At 35.9% G+C, this 17,247-nt stretch overlaps 1 protein-coding gene across 3 annotated transcripts in view; it reads right to left on the reverse strand.

Moving 5' to 3' along the window:
* LOC110099325 (tripeptidyl-peptidase 2) overlaps positions 1–17,247 on the reverse strand; it is a 156,118-nt gene that overhangs the window by 34,326 nt on the left and 104,545 nt on the right. For all 3 annotated transcript variants that reach the window (XM_028694701.1, XM_028694702.1, XM_028694703.1), the window contains 8 exons: positions 15,087–15,172; positions 14,950–15,001; positions 14,693–14,827; positions 14,440–14,508; positions 9,805–9,897; positions 9,299–9,394; positions 4,480–4,578; positions 4,064–4,156 (listed from right to left, as the gene is read on the reverse strand). In XM_028694701.1, the coding sequence (XP_028550534.1) occupies positions 4,064–4,156; positions 4,480–4,578; positions 9,299–9,394; positions 9,805–9,897; positions 14,440–14,508; positions 14,693–14,827; positions 14,950–15,001; positions 15,087–15,172 (723 nt within the window). The remainder of the gene's footprint in view (positions 1–4,063; positions 4,157–4,479; positions 4,579–9,298; positions 9,395–9,804; positions 9,898–14,439; positions 14,509–14,692; positions 14,828–14,949; positions 15,002–15,086; positions 15,173–17,247) is intronic.

The raw sequence follows: 17,247 nt of genomic DNA on the forward strand, positions 1-17,247 counted from the left end.
TTATGATTACGGTTGAATTAAAGTTTCCTTAGCAATCCACTATTATAGCAATAATATAATAAATTATATTATTCCTGAATAGCCACTAATGAAAGCATGCGTTGGCTGATGGCTAATCTAAGAGATGCATTGTTTGAATCCTTAACACAGTAGTGGATATCGGAAACTAGTCTGTTACTCAGTATTTCTTAAACAAAAGCCTTGTTTGTGGGTGCTAGTAGTAGAAGAGAAGCAGTTAGCGGAGGAGCGTAAGAAGCGGAGAGGAATTTCTGTGAGAAACAGTGGCAGTGAAGAGGATTTTCTCGGTGAAGTAAGAAGAAAATTCAAGTTCTGATGAATTGAAGAGGAGTTCAACGACGGCTTATAAGTGGTGAAAGCAAGTAGCAACTCCACGCCTTACAGTGAACAGAAAATTGCAGATTTCACCATTCACCATTTCGGCACAGTGCAGACAACGGGCGGGAACTGTAGATCGGTTCGGCTCTGTGGTAGAAGGCAGCAATAGGATTTCTAAGACAACAATTAAAAGGTTTGTGGAAAACTGTTATCAAATTTTGAATGTGATTAATATAGAACTATATGATGAAGAGTGAGTTGATGTAAGTTTGCAAAATAATGATTGAAACAGTAAAGGAAAACTAAGAAGTTCAAATTGAAGAATGACTAAATCATAGAAGATAGAAAAAGGTAAGAATCCTAAATTGCCCTATCTTTTATACTAGTTCAATTCAATAAAGTTCTTATGCAAATCATAATTTAAGGTGATATATATTATATAGTCTTATGCAAAGAGGAGGGTTTGGAGTGACTTATAATAGAAGAAGAGTAAGAAGTGAAGGTTTAGAAGAAGCAACCCGTCAAGAAGGTAAGTAATGCAAATTAAAATTTTAAATGTAATTCTTGTTAATTTTACATGGTATATTGGTATTTAAATGAATATAAGAGAAATAGGCATTACAAGTAATTCTCTGGCTAAAGGATGTTCCTAACCTGGTTTCCATATATGAAAGACCTCTTATATATTTGCATCATGAGACTTTCAAATAAGAGTTCTTATGTTTCATTAAAGATTTTGCTAGTTGGAAATATCTTGGAAAGAATCTCCATTATTAACATATGATACACTGTTTCATTACACAAATGAGTAGTATATAAAGATCTTTATGAAAGCAACAATAAAAATATGAGTTATGTTATAAAAGTGTATTGAGTAGTAATTTAACATAAAGTTTGGCTATATATATGATGTATCATTTACAAGGATAATTGGGACAAAAGGGTTCCCAAATATGTAACTACCTTGTGAGTGGGGCAAAAGGGACCCCAAAAGAAAAGATACCTGCATAGCAGGTGGGGCAAAAGGGACACTTCAGGAGGCAAAATGGACCTCTATGAAATTCAATGGCGATAACATCCTGGGCTCCATTGAATTTGTTTATGAAAGAATAGCCAAACATTTTTATAGGAAAAATTGATATTCAATATTGATCAAAGATAACAGTTAAAGGTAATGTCAAATAAGATGTTTTGTAATTTCGAATAATTTAAATTTTTATTTATGTTTTAATGTTCTAAATTTTTAATAAGCATATTTAATACTAATTACAACTGCATTACTTACTGAGTCTCGTAGCTCACCAGTATTTTCATTAGTGGTTGTTGTTATAGGAAAATGGAAAGAAAAAGTGGTTGCTGACTAGTTCAAGTATTTCAATCCTAGATATTAATTTTATTTCTGTTTGTAAAACAAAACTAAAGGTATGTTAATATTTCCATGAAATGTTTGTTTGGAATTTTTTTATGGCTCTATAATTATATTTTATGAGTACTTAAAACTTTTAAGTACTTCCGTTAATATACTAGTAAAGGTTTAAGATATGTTAATATGTAAACATGCAAATGATGGATTGTTTCAAATGGTTATAAGATGAAAAATGTTATGTTTTATTTGTTACACTCTACAGTACTGTTTAAGGGTACCGTGGGGTGTTACAAATTGAATACTATTTTAGTAGGTATCACAGTACCTTTGGACAAAGGAACTCATGACTGTCGATAAAAATATTTCTATCGGGTTGGGTCAACTACCTCATCTGACTAAATAGACTATGGATTACAACAGTCCAAGATGAATTAACTAGGGGATCTTAATCGGATTCATCATTATTTCCCTCATCATTTGCTTTAAGCACAAGGTGATAAATTTTAAATAATAAAAATCTAAATATATTACTACGACACACTAGATATTAAGTACATATCTAACGACTAGCCTAAATCAAAAGTACTCTCCTACCATTGGGAGGGCTAATAAATCATAATGTCATATGCCTATGAAAAAACCTAAACATAAATCTTAAATTTCTCACATACGAGGGAAAAATCTCTAGATAATGGCTTATCTCTAACTAATTTGTCTACTGAAAATTTGACTCGTAATATAATCCATTAAAACTCTCAAATCACATGGAGAGTGTTGACGAATATTTTCGCACCGACTCGACCCCGATCGAGCCCGACAGGATACAAAAATTCTCCAACAGAGAGGTTGGGGTGCAAAATTTTTGGAGCCTATAAGAAAATTTTGCTATCATTGCCACTAAATCATGGTTATAATCAAGGTGACATCATTAAATTATAGTCAAAGCCAAAGTCTGCACATTCCTCAAATCATCCCAAATCACCTTAGTGATGAATCATAGGCACACTTGACTAGGCACAAAGCCCACTTTAAATTAAAGTCATAAACATTCACCCCATGTCTACTTAGATAAAGTAAACGATGGCTATCATCAATGAGCCATTGATCAAGTTGAGTCAATTACCTCTATTGACCAAGTAAATTAAGGTCAATGATAAGCCAAGAAAACAAAAATATGAATCTTAATTGAGTTCATCATCATTCTCCCCAAAATCTATATTAAGCTGAAGGCATTAAAATTTTCTATAATAATGTTAATTTTATTGCTACTATAAGCTAAGTATTTTTCATCTACCGACAAGTCATAATAAAAAGTTATCCAAACATCAAGATAAATAAGTAGCTATAAGAGTTTGCGCGTATATAAACCTAAACTACATCAAAGAATCCTCACACAATGAGGGCAAAATCTCTAAATAGTATCTTATATACAATTTAATTTGTCCTTTAAAATTTGACTCAGAATAAAACTTTCTTAGAAGAGCTAAGTGTGAATTTTCCAAGCCCACAATCATCCCCCTTATGCCAGCCAATATGTGCTTGATAACCATGCAAGGAATGACAATCCTTAGAATAAATCGAAAACAAAAGACAGAGATTTACTACTTTGGAAAGCTTTGGAAGAGAAAACAAACGGCACCAAGAATAAAACAACTTTACATAAGCATCCCTTGCACCCAAAGTAAGCAAATCATGAATGAAAATCTTGAACCCAACACCACCAATTGTCCTAAAGAACAATTATGCAATTTCATCAAATAATGTTGATAGTTCTTGATCAAAGGTACAAATTAATTTGTAGGGTAATTTAAGAATATAAACCTAGAAAAAATACAACCTACACCAATGAAAAACTTTGAGAGATAATCCTTCAATTTATGTATCCCAAAACTAGAATAGCCAATATAGAGCATTTGTTTCATTTGTTGATTTATATTGCTTTTTAGTGCGCTAAATAAAACTCCATATGAGACTCATGAAATGACCTTTCTTTATTAGATTTAAAAGAGAATTTGACTGTTAACAAGACACAATAGAGAAAAAGGACTCATGTAGCCGACCCCACGTAATAGGATAAAGGCTTGATGTTGCTATTTTTGAAGCAATGCAATTTATAAAAAAATAAAATAAACAATGCATAAACCAAGACAGTTAGTACATTTCAATACAAGCACATAGACATAAAGAGTTCAGTAGAAGTAATTATGCAGCCTGAAATAAGTTGGGTGAGATAAGACTTTAAATAAGCTGAAGGGAAGAGAATCTACTCTTTTCTAACAAATATTCAAATGACTAAACGAACTCCAAGTTAATGTCTAAACTATTAGTGAAATTATACGAAAAGGATAAAATTGACTATACCTCCGAAGTTTCAATATTTGCAAGTGCTAATCCCTTTCGGTACAAAGCCTCTGCTAGCTGGTCGCGTGCTATCTCCATCTTCTTCTTAATTTTCTGCAGCGGGATAACAATTCTTAAATGCAATGCCAGTTTACCCAAGAAAGATTAAATTCAACAGAAGCATCGATTTATAGTATGCTCGATATGCCAACAGGAAAAAAACCACAGCAAAAATAAAATAAAATCAACGAGAGGGCAGCATTTGGCATAGAACTTGATCCAATCAAAGAATTCAAAGAGCTCAAAAAGTAGTTGTATTGTGAGAATTTTGGACTGATACAGAATAAATTTGAACCTAGTGCCACTTGCAAGATTAATCCCCAAAAGCCATAAACACCATTCATTAGGAAGAACTGACGAACAAAAATTTTTTTTACCTCGGCCTCTTCATCATCTGGATCAAGTTTAACTGAAAAATATTTTGCCAGTTCATCTTTATCAACGCTATCAATGACTTCATTAGCCACAGCAACAATCTGCAAAAGAAATATGGTCCAACTCTTGGACAACTTTAATAACAAGAAAATTATATGAATCATGATGCTAATATTGTTTATGTAAGAATATATTCATTTTAAGTTGCCAACTGCTACTTAACAAAGGAAAAGTACTCAATTTGTTAACAGGTCATACTTGGTGTTTGTTGTTCTTTTGATTTCCAGATATATTTATCCCAACAAAACATAACAAACAAAAGAAGAGCTAGCCAAAATCAAGGAGTAAATATTCTTCGTCGTTATAATCAGTATCCATGACAACATTTCCCACATCGACAATCTGCAAAAGAGATCAGATCTCAGTCTAGATCAATTTCGGTAACAAGCTAATTGGATGAACCATGATACTACCATTGCCTATCTTTGTATAAGAATAAGTTAATTTTAAGTTCCCTATAGCTACTTACCAACTATGATGCACCAACACTTTTCTTGAAATAGACGTGCAGTGTCCAACATGTATCCGACATGACACGCATCCAACATGCCTCCGACACAGTGTCGGACACGCCGAAAATGTCTAATTAAAAAAATATTAAATACAAATTGGACAAGTGTCCCACACGCGTGTCTTAAATATTTTATGAATTTTTTTTTAAATTTATTCTTGAATTTAAAAATTTTTAAATATAATATTGTATTTAATTTTTTTATTTATTTAAATAATAAATATTAAACTTCTTATTTCTTCTTCACAACACCAAATCAATTGCTTGTACTCAATTCCCCATTCATCGAATATTCTCATTTCATTTCTCCTTGACAGCTTGCGACTTCGGTTTCACACAATGCCCAACGTTAACTCAACATCGACCTTTTACACCGCTATGACATAGACATTTCAAAACCACCTCAATATCAAAGTCTAACACTACCTTGACATTGATGCTCGACAGTAGAAATTTCTAAACCCACAGCTTCATAGCACATCCTTGTCTGATGTCGTCTTAATATCGATGATCAACGCCCACTCAACATCAATGACAGACGTCCTCTCGACATTGATGCAGAATGCACAATAATTCTTCATAACATTGATGCATAACTTTTGTTAGCATTGTCGTCTCCTCTCTCAGTGTCTGATATATGACATCAACACCCAACCCTCGACATCCTAACATCAATCATTTTAAACATGAATTCAAGTTAAATGACTCATTATTTTCAAATTATTTTTAATATTATGCTTATTCAATTGCTATACACAATTTAAAAAAAATTTATATACCGTGTTCAACCCATGTATGCCCTATATTTTCAATAGTTGGCGTGTCCCGTATCCGTGTCGTGTCGTAACTGTGTCGGCGTAACAGTGCCTATGCATCATAGTTTACTAATGGGATAAGTGAGACTAACATTTTATAATATGTAACGCATGGTACCTGTGGTTTTTTTTTTATTTCCTCCTATATTTATCTCATTAAAAATACCAAACAAAAGAAATGCTAGCACAAAAATAAAGAATAAATTCTCTTCAACTCTAAACCATAGATAATACACATTTCATTGCGACCATGATCATTGATTCTTTATATCTTTTCTTTATTTTTTTTATAAGGCTCAGAATAGACCAGGATCTTTGATGACCGGTAGAGTAAAAGAAAAATTAAATGCCAAGAAAAAGTCATTACCAAGCAGCAACTGAAGAACCATGGAAAAAGTATTTTAGTCATTAACCACCACAGGTTTCTTTTACAGTTGAAGCTCATGCCTATTCAACAACAACAACATCAAGCCTTTATCCCACTACGTGGGGTCGGCTACATGAATCCTTTTTCTCCATTGTGTCATATTAAAAGTCAAATTCTCGTTTAAATCTAATAAAGAAAGGTCATTCCTAATATTTTCTAACCAAGTCTTTTTAGGTCTACCCCTACCTTTCTTAACATAAGTCAAATCAAATACCTCTACTCTCCTAACCGGGTCATCGGAAGGCCGCCGTTTTATGTGACCAAACCATCTAAGGCGACTCTCTCTAATCTTATCTTCTACTGGAGCAACTCCAACCTTTTCACGTATATGCTCATTTCGTATCCTATCTCTAAGGGTAAAGCCACTCATCCACCTGAGCATTCTCATCTCTGCCACACTTAACTTAGTATTATGCTTCTCTTTTAATGGTCAACATTCGGCACCATAAAGCATTGCAGGCCTCACTACCTAATTCTATTATCCTAGGATTTATTTCAATAGGAACTACTTCACTCTCACGCACATCTCATATTATAATCATTTCTCATTACTACCACAATAAACATGATGGCCAATGTCTCTTGATCATCTCATATAGCTCCCATGTAATTTTGCACTCCAGAAAAACCTTCCAATTGATGAGTACCTCATGTGCCTCTGCTTCGACGCACCCCTTCTAATTCTAGGGGTTCCAAAATGACCTCCATATCTTCTGTCAAAATCTAAGATAGTGAAGATGGTGTGTGATCTCCTATTGCTCGCCTCAGCTATGAGACATGAAATACTTGGTGCAATGCTAATGAAAGTGGTAGCATCAATCGATAGGTCATTGCTCCAATGCGTTCCAAAACATCCTTCCCCACCTCCCATGATCAGAACCCCCTAGCTCGATTTGACCACCTCCTTCTCCGGTTGTCCATTCCCCTAGCTCAAAAAGCCTCCTATAGTGGTCGGGCACTCCACCTCCACCATAAAACTCCCTTCTTGCAAGGGGTGCCAATAACCCAACCCAAAAACTTGAGGTTCCAGTCGACCTGTTTAACAAACGAGTCGGTTTAGAGTTGCAATTTTAGACCCGTTTGAAAATCGGGTAGGGTTCGGGTCAACCCGCTAACCTGACTTTGACCCGGTTTGACACGAAATCTGATAAGGCTTCGACGCTTCGTCATCTTTGCCTCCATGCTTCGTGGTTCAAATCCCAGGAGTGGGTCGACGCTTCGTCATCTTTGCGCCTATGATATCGGCGTCAAATTCCACCGGTGGCGCCTGGGTGTAGCTCCGTCAGCAAGCTAATTAATACCTACAGTTCTTCAGCAACCTTCGAATATATCTCACATGGAAGAAATAGAGCTTTTCAGATGGATGAGGCGCCTTACAGTAACAACAAGAGAGCTTTTAGAGCTACAGCTAGTAGCAGCATAATGCGACAAGCACCCCCTCAGTCTCCTTCAACAAGCTAATTAATGAAGAAAGATCAATAAATAAAAAATAAGGTTTAGTAAGAAGCACAGAGCCACGTCGAAGGTTTAGTAGCAGCATAATGCGACAAGTACCCCCTCAACCTACACTGACGATTTCAAATCTCGCCAGTGTCGATAATTTTAGAGACTACTGCCAATCCGCCGGCCTCAGTTGAGCCTCAACCGCCGCCACCGCTGCTAAGAGAAGATGTCTTGAGCCTCCACCACTGCGCCTGGATGTAGAGGTAGGAAGGCTTAACCTTGCACCGCCGCTGCTAAGAGAAGAGGTCTTCAGCCACTCCAAATGGTATCACCTTTGTCTTCCTCCCCAAGGATTTGAGCTGCACTCGCACATGCACCCTCGCCTAGGAAGTAAAAACAGCAAAGAAACTAAGAAAACAACTGCATGATTACAAATATAGTGGCTGAATTTGGATTTCTTCTTTGAAAACAAAGCAAGATACAATTGATCTACTATTCGAGAGGTAGATCGGCTCTCCCACAAACCCTAGATGCCACTAGAAAACTCTCAAAGAAAAGATACAGATGAAACCAATTGCAACATATGAAAATAACAACGTAATTAAGTCTAAATAGGCTCCCCTAAATCCCCCCTCAAATCAGCCTCATTTCCTTAATTAATTCCCTCTTAGATATCTCTACCTTGATTTCTCCCAAAATCCCTCCTAGATCTATCCCAGCTTCGGCAAAACCTATGGGCTGGTTCGACTCTTGTTGAACTGGCTGGCTGGGCCTGTTCCCCTCTCCGCTCCCTTTTGTCGTATCAATTTATTTTCACAGAAAATCAAAGGCAGCTGCCAACCCTGCGGAAATACTTGAACAAATGGTGTACCAGCAGGAAAGAACCACACACGGTTTCAACTGCCGGAATAAACAAAGGGAGTATTGGAATTCTCTTGAGCAAGAACTGTGTACTTGGACCAAGGAAGGGTCAGTTGGAATTCCAAGAAGCCATCAAGTTATTCGTTATCACTATTTTGTTAATTGCTGCAGATTTATCTTCCCGTAAACAGCCTTCTAATAGGAGCAATTACAGGTTATTAGAATCAAGAACTTAATCTTGGATCATCTCATGCCCCCTCCAGGCGCCAAAAAGGTTCAGATTGGAACCAAACAAGGGTTCAGAAGGGTAAAAAGTGACACCCAAGTGCAGAGGAGTATCATATCCACCAGCCAATAAATTTCTTAGGAAATTTCCATGAGTACAGAAGCTTATAGTCAATTAAGTTGTCATAATCTGGTGTTGTTTTGTCTAATTTCTGCTCTTAATTTAATTTTTTTTTTAGTGCAATTGTTGCTTAGTTTTTGTTTGTAAGGATTTCTTTATAGGATTGGCAAAATAAAATTAAGAGTTTCCATGTTTTTTGTTTAGTCATTCTTCCATCTTTATCATCCGCATCAAATTCAGATAAAATTGATTGAATTTGAGCTTGAATCCAGACAAAATCAATGCAAAATCATAACGCCACCGCTTACTAGGAGATTAAAAGCTTATAATCAATAGCAACGCAGGTTCACAACTGTACCTCTTTCTTATGTGCAATCTTGTCCTCATCACCACCTCCAGTAACTAAACCTTCAAGAATTTTAGCAAGCAATGGAGTATACTTTGGATACTCCTCCTGCATGTATACGCCATGTAAAAATTAATGCCCCAAAGAACTAACTAATTTTAAAGAAAATGGACAGATGTGAGAGTGAAATTGAACAAAGAAAAAATATGATTATGGAACAATAAAAATAGAAGAAAAAAAAAATGAAACCATATAGATCATGAAAAACAAGTGCTCACTTATTATTTCAAAAACATAAATTAGTGCATGTACTTAAGAAAGTACTGAGGCACTTAAGCAGATATAATCTGCAGACATTTCTAGTTATTAAGAGAAAAAGGATTAGCATGAAAGGTTTTTTTTTTCTCTTTCGAGAGCGCATGTTATGCTTGAGATAAGAGAACTAGTGTCATTCAAGAATGACATTTAAGGATTACTAGAAGAAATTTAAAAAAAAAAAATTAAGATGTAAATTCAACCTTGAGTGAAGTGCATAATTCTTTCCATTCCAGCCTGTCCTCTTCAGTATCTCTTCTCAATCCTGATAGAAACCTTATCTTAGTGTCCCTCACCTGTTAAGATAAGAATTCAATTTTCAGAAAATCAAACTAAAATTGCTTCTTAGTGGATTTGCTTTAAAAAAGCGAATACATGAAATCTGAAGAAACGTTTTACATCGCATTAGCATCTTCTTCGTAATTTCATAATCATAACAATATGTTTGCAAGATAATTTGTCACAAAAAAAAAAAATCTTGAGAAAATACGGTATTAAGCAACACATCTACATAACGTGAAACAATGCCTTCATCCAGATTATACTCCCAAGAAACCGATCCAAGCCAAACCAATCATATGAGAAAAAAAAAAGGACCGGCAGGGATAACAGAGGCAGAGCTCCGATCTTCTACCACCTTCACAAACTGTGCTACGTAATCAGTTGCCCTAATATTCAATCAATAGCTTTGCTCCAACATGAGCAAGCTCTGATGAGTTCTTTCAGGGAACGATTCACTTTAACTGTGTTTACTGTTCCTAGAAATTCAGAATCTCCTCCTCTTAAGCATCATATTTTTCAATTTGAACAGATTTACATCAGCACTGGAGCAATATCTCTCTTTCTGGCTCAAAGACAAATGTAACCACAAATCCAAAGCCCAAAGCTCCACCAAGAAGATGTTCCTGTGCCAAGATGTTGATCATGAACTAAAAATCACTTACTCTTTGTTTAGATTTTCAGTTTTTCAATCTGATGGGCCCAAAATGAGAACGGAAGAGCAGGTTCCCATGCTAATTGCACTAAGATGGGAGGGAAAAGTGCTGGACAAGATAAACTAGATTCATAAACAAAATGTGAGGAAAAACACAATCTATTTTCTTGCTATGTAAATGCACTATTCAGGTTGCTACAAACCAGCACCACAATATTGAAGATGGATAAAACCAAACAAATAAAGAAAGGCCAAACAGATGCCTTTGATACGATAGATAAAGATGCGTCCAAATTGGTAGGACCAAATTAGTATAAATTTAATGAGTTAAGAGATTAAATCAAGTGCCTGGGAAATTTCGGAACTAGAACGAACACCCTTAAAAAATTTAGGGGCCATTCTGACAAGTTACTAAATTGACAGAAAAAATACTAAAAAATCATTAACAAATTACTAAAAAAATTGCTAACATTTAATACTAAAAATTTACAAAGGTATGATCATTATTCACTTAAAATTTCATCCATAAATTTTCACACATCATAAAGATGATTAAAAATATTTTTATATAATTCACTACGTTATATATATAGAATTAATAATTAATAAATTATCCTAAAGTTTATTTTAAATATTTTTCATAGAATTTTATACTATTCATCCCATTATTATATTATAGCATCCATTGCATTTCCACAAAACACTGAATGCAATAGTTGATTGCCTATTCATCCAACTGTTCTGGAAATAAGATTGTTTGAGGTGCTAAGAAGAGGAAAATATTTGGTAAAAGTTGATTAGGGCTCTTAAACGCAATAAACCGTGCAGGTAATCTGTTTATGCTGCGAACGTTTGTTAAGACAACTTCCTTTCAATGCTTTGGAACTTTTTTTTTTTTTTGAAAAAGAAGGTGATGCAATCAATTATTTACAAGATATATATAGGAGAAATGAGGCAGCCAAACAGCCCAAAATACAACCAACCGAATCAATCAGGATAAGGAAAACAGAAGGCTAGCAAGAGGTCCAGGAGTAGCAGCTGAAGGGCCACACAGGGAACCGAAACAGGCGCCCACAAGGAGACGAACGGGAGGCCACAGGGAACCGGAACAGGCAGCCATGGGAAGGGGACCAGGCGAAGGAACTGAAAGGCTAGCAGAGAGGGGGAATGAACCTAAATAACATCAATTTATGAGCTGAAAAAGAAGCAGCTCAGCATTAATGAGCTGGAGCATAGTAGCTCCCAAAAAACACAGCAAAAACCCAATAGCTAAGCCAAAACCGAGAACCCATCAGCACGGCATTTATATTAGGCTTTGTTGGAGCCTTATGTTAGTCAAAATTTTGGTAGCTCTCTAACATCATCTCCATGCAGGGGGCTGGATAGAGGTGTGATGAGCCTTCCCACCACGCCAAGAAAAGCATGCATGGTTGGTCTCGGGTGACACCGTGGCCATAATCTTTAATTTCATAATCCAAGAAAGGAAATGCAAGTGCCTTCAAATACCTGTGTGCAAAATACAATATTTCCATGTCGGCTAAAAAAAGCTTTCATGGGTACTTATGGTCTCATGCATAATAGTGTTTTCCCCGCCTACAATAAAAGTCAGTTAAGGGTATTTATAATTTCATGCATTGATGTATTTTACCGCCCACCAAAAAAGGTAGTTACAAGTACTTATGATTTCACTTCACGATGCTAAGAAAAACATACACAAGTTCCACCAGGCCCATCATGCGTGTCGCCTATAAGTTTGTCCAATCAACTAAAAAAAGCATGCATGAGTTCTGTTCATCACGCCATAGGCATCACATTTAGGACTTCTACAATTTATAAAATAAAAACTAGTGTCAGGTCGGGGTTATACCTCAAGATGCATAGCGGTGGAGGCAGTGGAGGTGTTGATGGTGATGGCGACGACGAAATGACGGTGATACATGAAGCACAAGTAATATTTATTTTTAGCGCTGGGTGGAGGCTAGAGATAGAAAGAGAGATTTTTTATGATAGAGAGTAGAGAGGGAAAGGCTAGGGTTTTTGTGGGAAGTGTTTAGACAGAGAAGAAATAGGCTTTCTCTCTTAGATTTTAGAGAGATAAATGATTTTCTCTCTCTAGTTCTAGGGAAAGTGTGGGAGCTTTTTTATGGAGGTGGTGTGAGGGTTCTATGAAGATGTGAGGTGTTTGAGAGAGAAAATCACTTTCCAACTCTCAGATTTTAGAGAGAGAAAGAAGTGGGCTGAGATTAGAGTTTATTGGAAGAAGATAATGGAAAGGAAGAAGATGAAGTGAGTAAGGGAAGAAGAAAAAGAAGAGATTAAGAAGAAGAAGAAATAAGAAGGGAAGAAGAAATAAGAGGTGGGAGGTGGCGATTTTGGTAGTCGATGGCAGCTAAGGCTGGCTGGCGAGCTAGAGAGTGATGGGAAGGTGACTAGCATCAGGTCTACACACGAGGGAGAGAAAGACTGAGAGAGGCAGGAGGGTGCATGCAGGAGAGATCATTAGAGGGAGAGGGAGTTACATGAGTGGAGTGTTAGTGCTAGTTGGGTGTGAGTGAATGGGATATGAGGGGTAGTCTAGGTATTTAAGTGGAGGGAAAATTAGGGTTAGGCCAAGATTTAAGAAATTTCTTTTCTTTATTTTTTTTATTTTAAACATAAAATTAATATAAATTAACTTTTAATTAATAATAATATTTATTCATGCCCTAGTCCCCTTGTCATGTCATCATCATTCACACATTTTCGCCGATCAACAACCTTGGTCAATATGGATGTCAATCGAAATTGTTTCTACTACCCTGAATGCCCCAAGCGTTGTCTGCTTCGAAAAAGAACGTAATTTCAGTAATTTGGGTTTTTGGTTGATGTGTTTTAGATAGTCATCGTGCAACATTGCACTCCTTTGACAGTCGTTTTCTCGTGTATAGCTTACTCAACACCAGAGTTGGTATTGGGGTCAACATAACTATCTTCCTTATGACTTCCCTTCTTCATTCTTCAATTCAGATAATAGAAATGATTTCATTTAGTGACACTTTTTGGCAAATTTAAACTCTTATAACATTGAACTAAACAATTAATCCAACAAAAAAAAATCATATATTTAGTCTTTTCCAACAATCATTTTAAGAAAAGCCATATATTTGTTGCAAAGAACTTGGTTACATTGATAATGATCCATCTTTTACTACAAGATTTGCAAAAAGTTTGAATATTCTATAAGGGATCGTCCTTCTCACTCTATGGTGAGATCTTGGCCTTGACTTCATAGATTTGTGTGGCATCACAAAATTTGGAATACATTTGATTTATCATATCTCATATTTCCTTTGTTGAAGGGAGGAACATGTATCTAAGACTTATCTCAAGAATCATAAGAGTTCCATAACTAGCACATCACCAAAGAATCATGTTCATTTCAAACTTTTAAGATGATATCACGTTGCTCAAGTTCAATGAACTAAATGTCCCAATTTTCCTCTTCCCTTCAAAAACATGCAAACTAATTGTGACCATTTTAAATAGTTTTTTTTTTATTCAATCAGTATATTGAAGGGATGTTTTAAAACTCTTGTTGGATTCAGATTGCCTCTCAAATTTACAAATGGAATGAACAACAAAATACTAAGAAACTACCAACAAATTGCTAAAAAACTTCAAGAAAAACAAAAATAATTTGAATAAGCTAACTCAAATATTTATGAAAAAAAAAATTCATAATTTATGTCCAAATTAATAATGATAAGGGAATTAGGCAGAAAACATAACTAAACGACTGAACTTTCATTGAGGTAGGAATATATATAAAATGCACAAGAACAGTTATGATCATAATTAAACATGTATAGAACTATTATAAAGTAATAAAACAAGCGCATCACGCATCAAATAGAATTTTATACACCTCATCTTTCAGACGCTCAGTGATACTTTTAGTACAAATTGGGATCTCCTTCCCTTTGTCATCATCAACCTGCAAGGAAGAATTTTTTTACATATCAGAAATCAATCTATCTAGTTAACATACAGACCTTCAAAAATACTTCAGTTGTGAGCTCTTAGCACCCACGTAAGTTTTATTATTTAACATAAAAAACGGAACTGCCACAGTTAACGAAAGTTCATAGAAAATTCATAAGGCAAGAACTTAGTATTACCTTGACTGGTGGAATTAAATAAGATATTTGATAAGACACTGGTGATTGTCGATTTTTTTGTTCATCTTTGCTGCTTCCAAAAGAAACTGTTCCATAGGAAATTGATCCAAGTAACACAGATCCAGTCGACGAGCTCTGTAAGGTTTTCAAATTATTGCAAACACAGTAAGCAAAATATAAATACATTTAATCAAACTCAATAGCACCAATTTATCAGGGACAACAAAAATCCAGTCCAAACTCATAAGCAGTAAAACCTTTGGAAGTTTCTCTCTAGAAGGTGCGCCAACGTAGAATGCTTCTGCTCCGCTGGAAAATTATAAGAGTTAAAAGAGAATGAAAGGATTATATTAAAGCAATGCTCTCAAAAAGAAACTAAGGAAGTAAACTGTACCCAGGAACTAAAACCGAGGATTTAAAAGTGCCATTTCCAATAAAATGACCATCAGGCTGAGAAAAAAAGCTCAAATGAATGTGCTCCTGCATTCAAGATTAGCATCAGAATCCGTGTCATTCAGTGATCCGCTCACAGTAAATATGCCCACACATCTAATTAATAATTCTGTAAAAGTTGTTAGCTTGAGTCCTGTAAATACAGTAAAGTTGTTAGCTTGAGTCCTGTAAATACAGTTAGAGATGCATTATAGGCGGATAAATAGAAGGAAGATGAAATCTGGAGAAGAAGACTTGTATATTGAAATATTTTCTACTGCTTTTCCCAATAGATTATGGAGCGGCCTTGGCAGTTGGAGATCAGCAGTGGCGGGTTGGCTGCCTACCAGACAAAGAACTCCACTTGAATCAGAAGAATATGGTGATATGACGAGAGTAATATTGTGATGGCTGCACACTTATTAGAGCATAGCTTATCACCACCCCTCAATTAAGTGTCCAAGAACTGGAGACTTAATTTGCTGCACATCAGCTGAAACCGTGATGGAGAGAGTGACTTCTTGAGTATATCTACAGGTTGGTCTTTATAGTCAATAATCCCTAGGGATGGAATCCTGTCGCGAATGAAGTGATAATCTATTTCGATATGTTTGGTGCGAGTATAAAACATGGGGTTATTCACCAAGGCTAATCCAGATATGTTGTCGCAATGGAGAGCAATGGCAGCAAAGGAGAAGATGGGAAAATCAACTAACAGGCGACAAAGCGAGAAAATATCAGATACAACGGCTGGTAGGGCCTTGTACTTACCTTCTGTGGAAGATTTTGCTACTATGGGTTATTTCTTAACACTCCAAGATAGCAAGGTGTTTGTTGACCCGTAATTGTATAAAAAAAAAATCAAATAAAAGAATCGTACTTGCCCGCACGTCGTCGCCGCTGAAATCCCGTAAATCTAGCGATCGCGTTATTTCTCCACGACCTCGCACGACCCTGTGTCGTTAAAATGAAGAGAAAAAGAGGCAGAAACCTCCTCTCCCGAATCCTCTGCTCATTCCCCCGCTCTGATATCTCTCCTGCTCTTTCTCTCGATCTCGCTCTGACGACGACGAAGCTCCCTTTGAGCTAGATCGGAAGTGATAACAGTTTGATCGGAAACAAGAGGAGAATTCGCTTGCTGTCGAGGAAATTTTCTCCCCTTCGTGCGGCTTCTTCAGCTTCGTCCGTGGCTAGACGACTTCGCACCTTCGACGATTCTTCCTTCCAGCAGGATCGGAAGCCACGACATTTCGATTGGAAGCAAGGACGGGAGCTCGCATTGCTTCTCCGGCTCCTTGTGGTCGCTCGGCTTCGCTCCTTCGATTCGTCCCCTCCCTGTCGGACGGAAGTTACCATAGTTTGATCGGAAGCAGCACAGGGAGCTCGCTCGCTGTGAAGTTAACTTTCTCCCATCGCGTGCTACTCCGGCCCTCCCGTCGCTGTTCGACTTTGTTCATTCGGCGGCATTACCTTCCTGTTGGAGCGGAAGTTACTACATTTTAATCGGAAGCAGCATTCGGGAGCTTGTTTGCTTGAAGATAATTTTCTACCTTCAGTCGCTCCTCCGACTCCTCCTTGGCTGTTCGACTTTGCTCCATCTAAGACTTTCCCTTTCTGCTGGATCGGAAGTTGGACATTTAATCGGAAGCAAGAACGTGAGCTTGATGGCCGTGACTTCCTCCCTTGCATATGCTTCCACGGCCAAATCCCGTGGATCCACCGAACCCGAGAGAGAGAGGGAAAGATTAATTAGTTTGTTTTAATTAAAATTAATTTTTAATTAATGTTAACTTTAATTATTTTAATTAATTATAATTAATATAATTAATTAAAATTAGTTTTATTTAAATTATTATAATTAATGTTAATTAATTGTAATGATTTAATTAAATTAATTTTAATTAATTATAAATTTTTTTATTAATTACAATTAATTATTATTAATTAATTAAAATTAATTAATATTAATTAATTCTAGTTAATTAAAGATAAATATGATTAGTTATTTTAATTAATTATATAAATAATTAATTACTTTAATTAATCATAAACATAATTAATTAAAAATAATTATAGTTAATAATTAATTATAATTAATATTTTAATTAAAATAAAATATATCT

Source organism: Dendrobium catenatum, unplaced genomic scaffold (assembly GCF_001605985.2).
Source record: "Dendrobium catenatum unplaced genomic scaffold, ASM160598v2 fragScaff_scaffold_542, whole genome shotgun sequence".
Taxonomy (NCBI): domain Eukaryota; kingdom Viridiplantae; phylum Streptophyta; class Magnoliopsida; order Asparagales; family Orchidaceae; genus Dendrobium; species Dendrobium catenatum.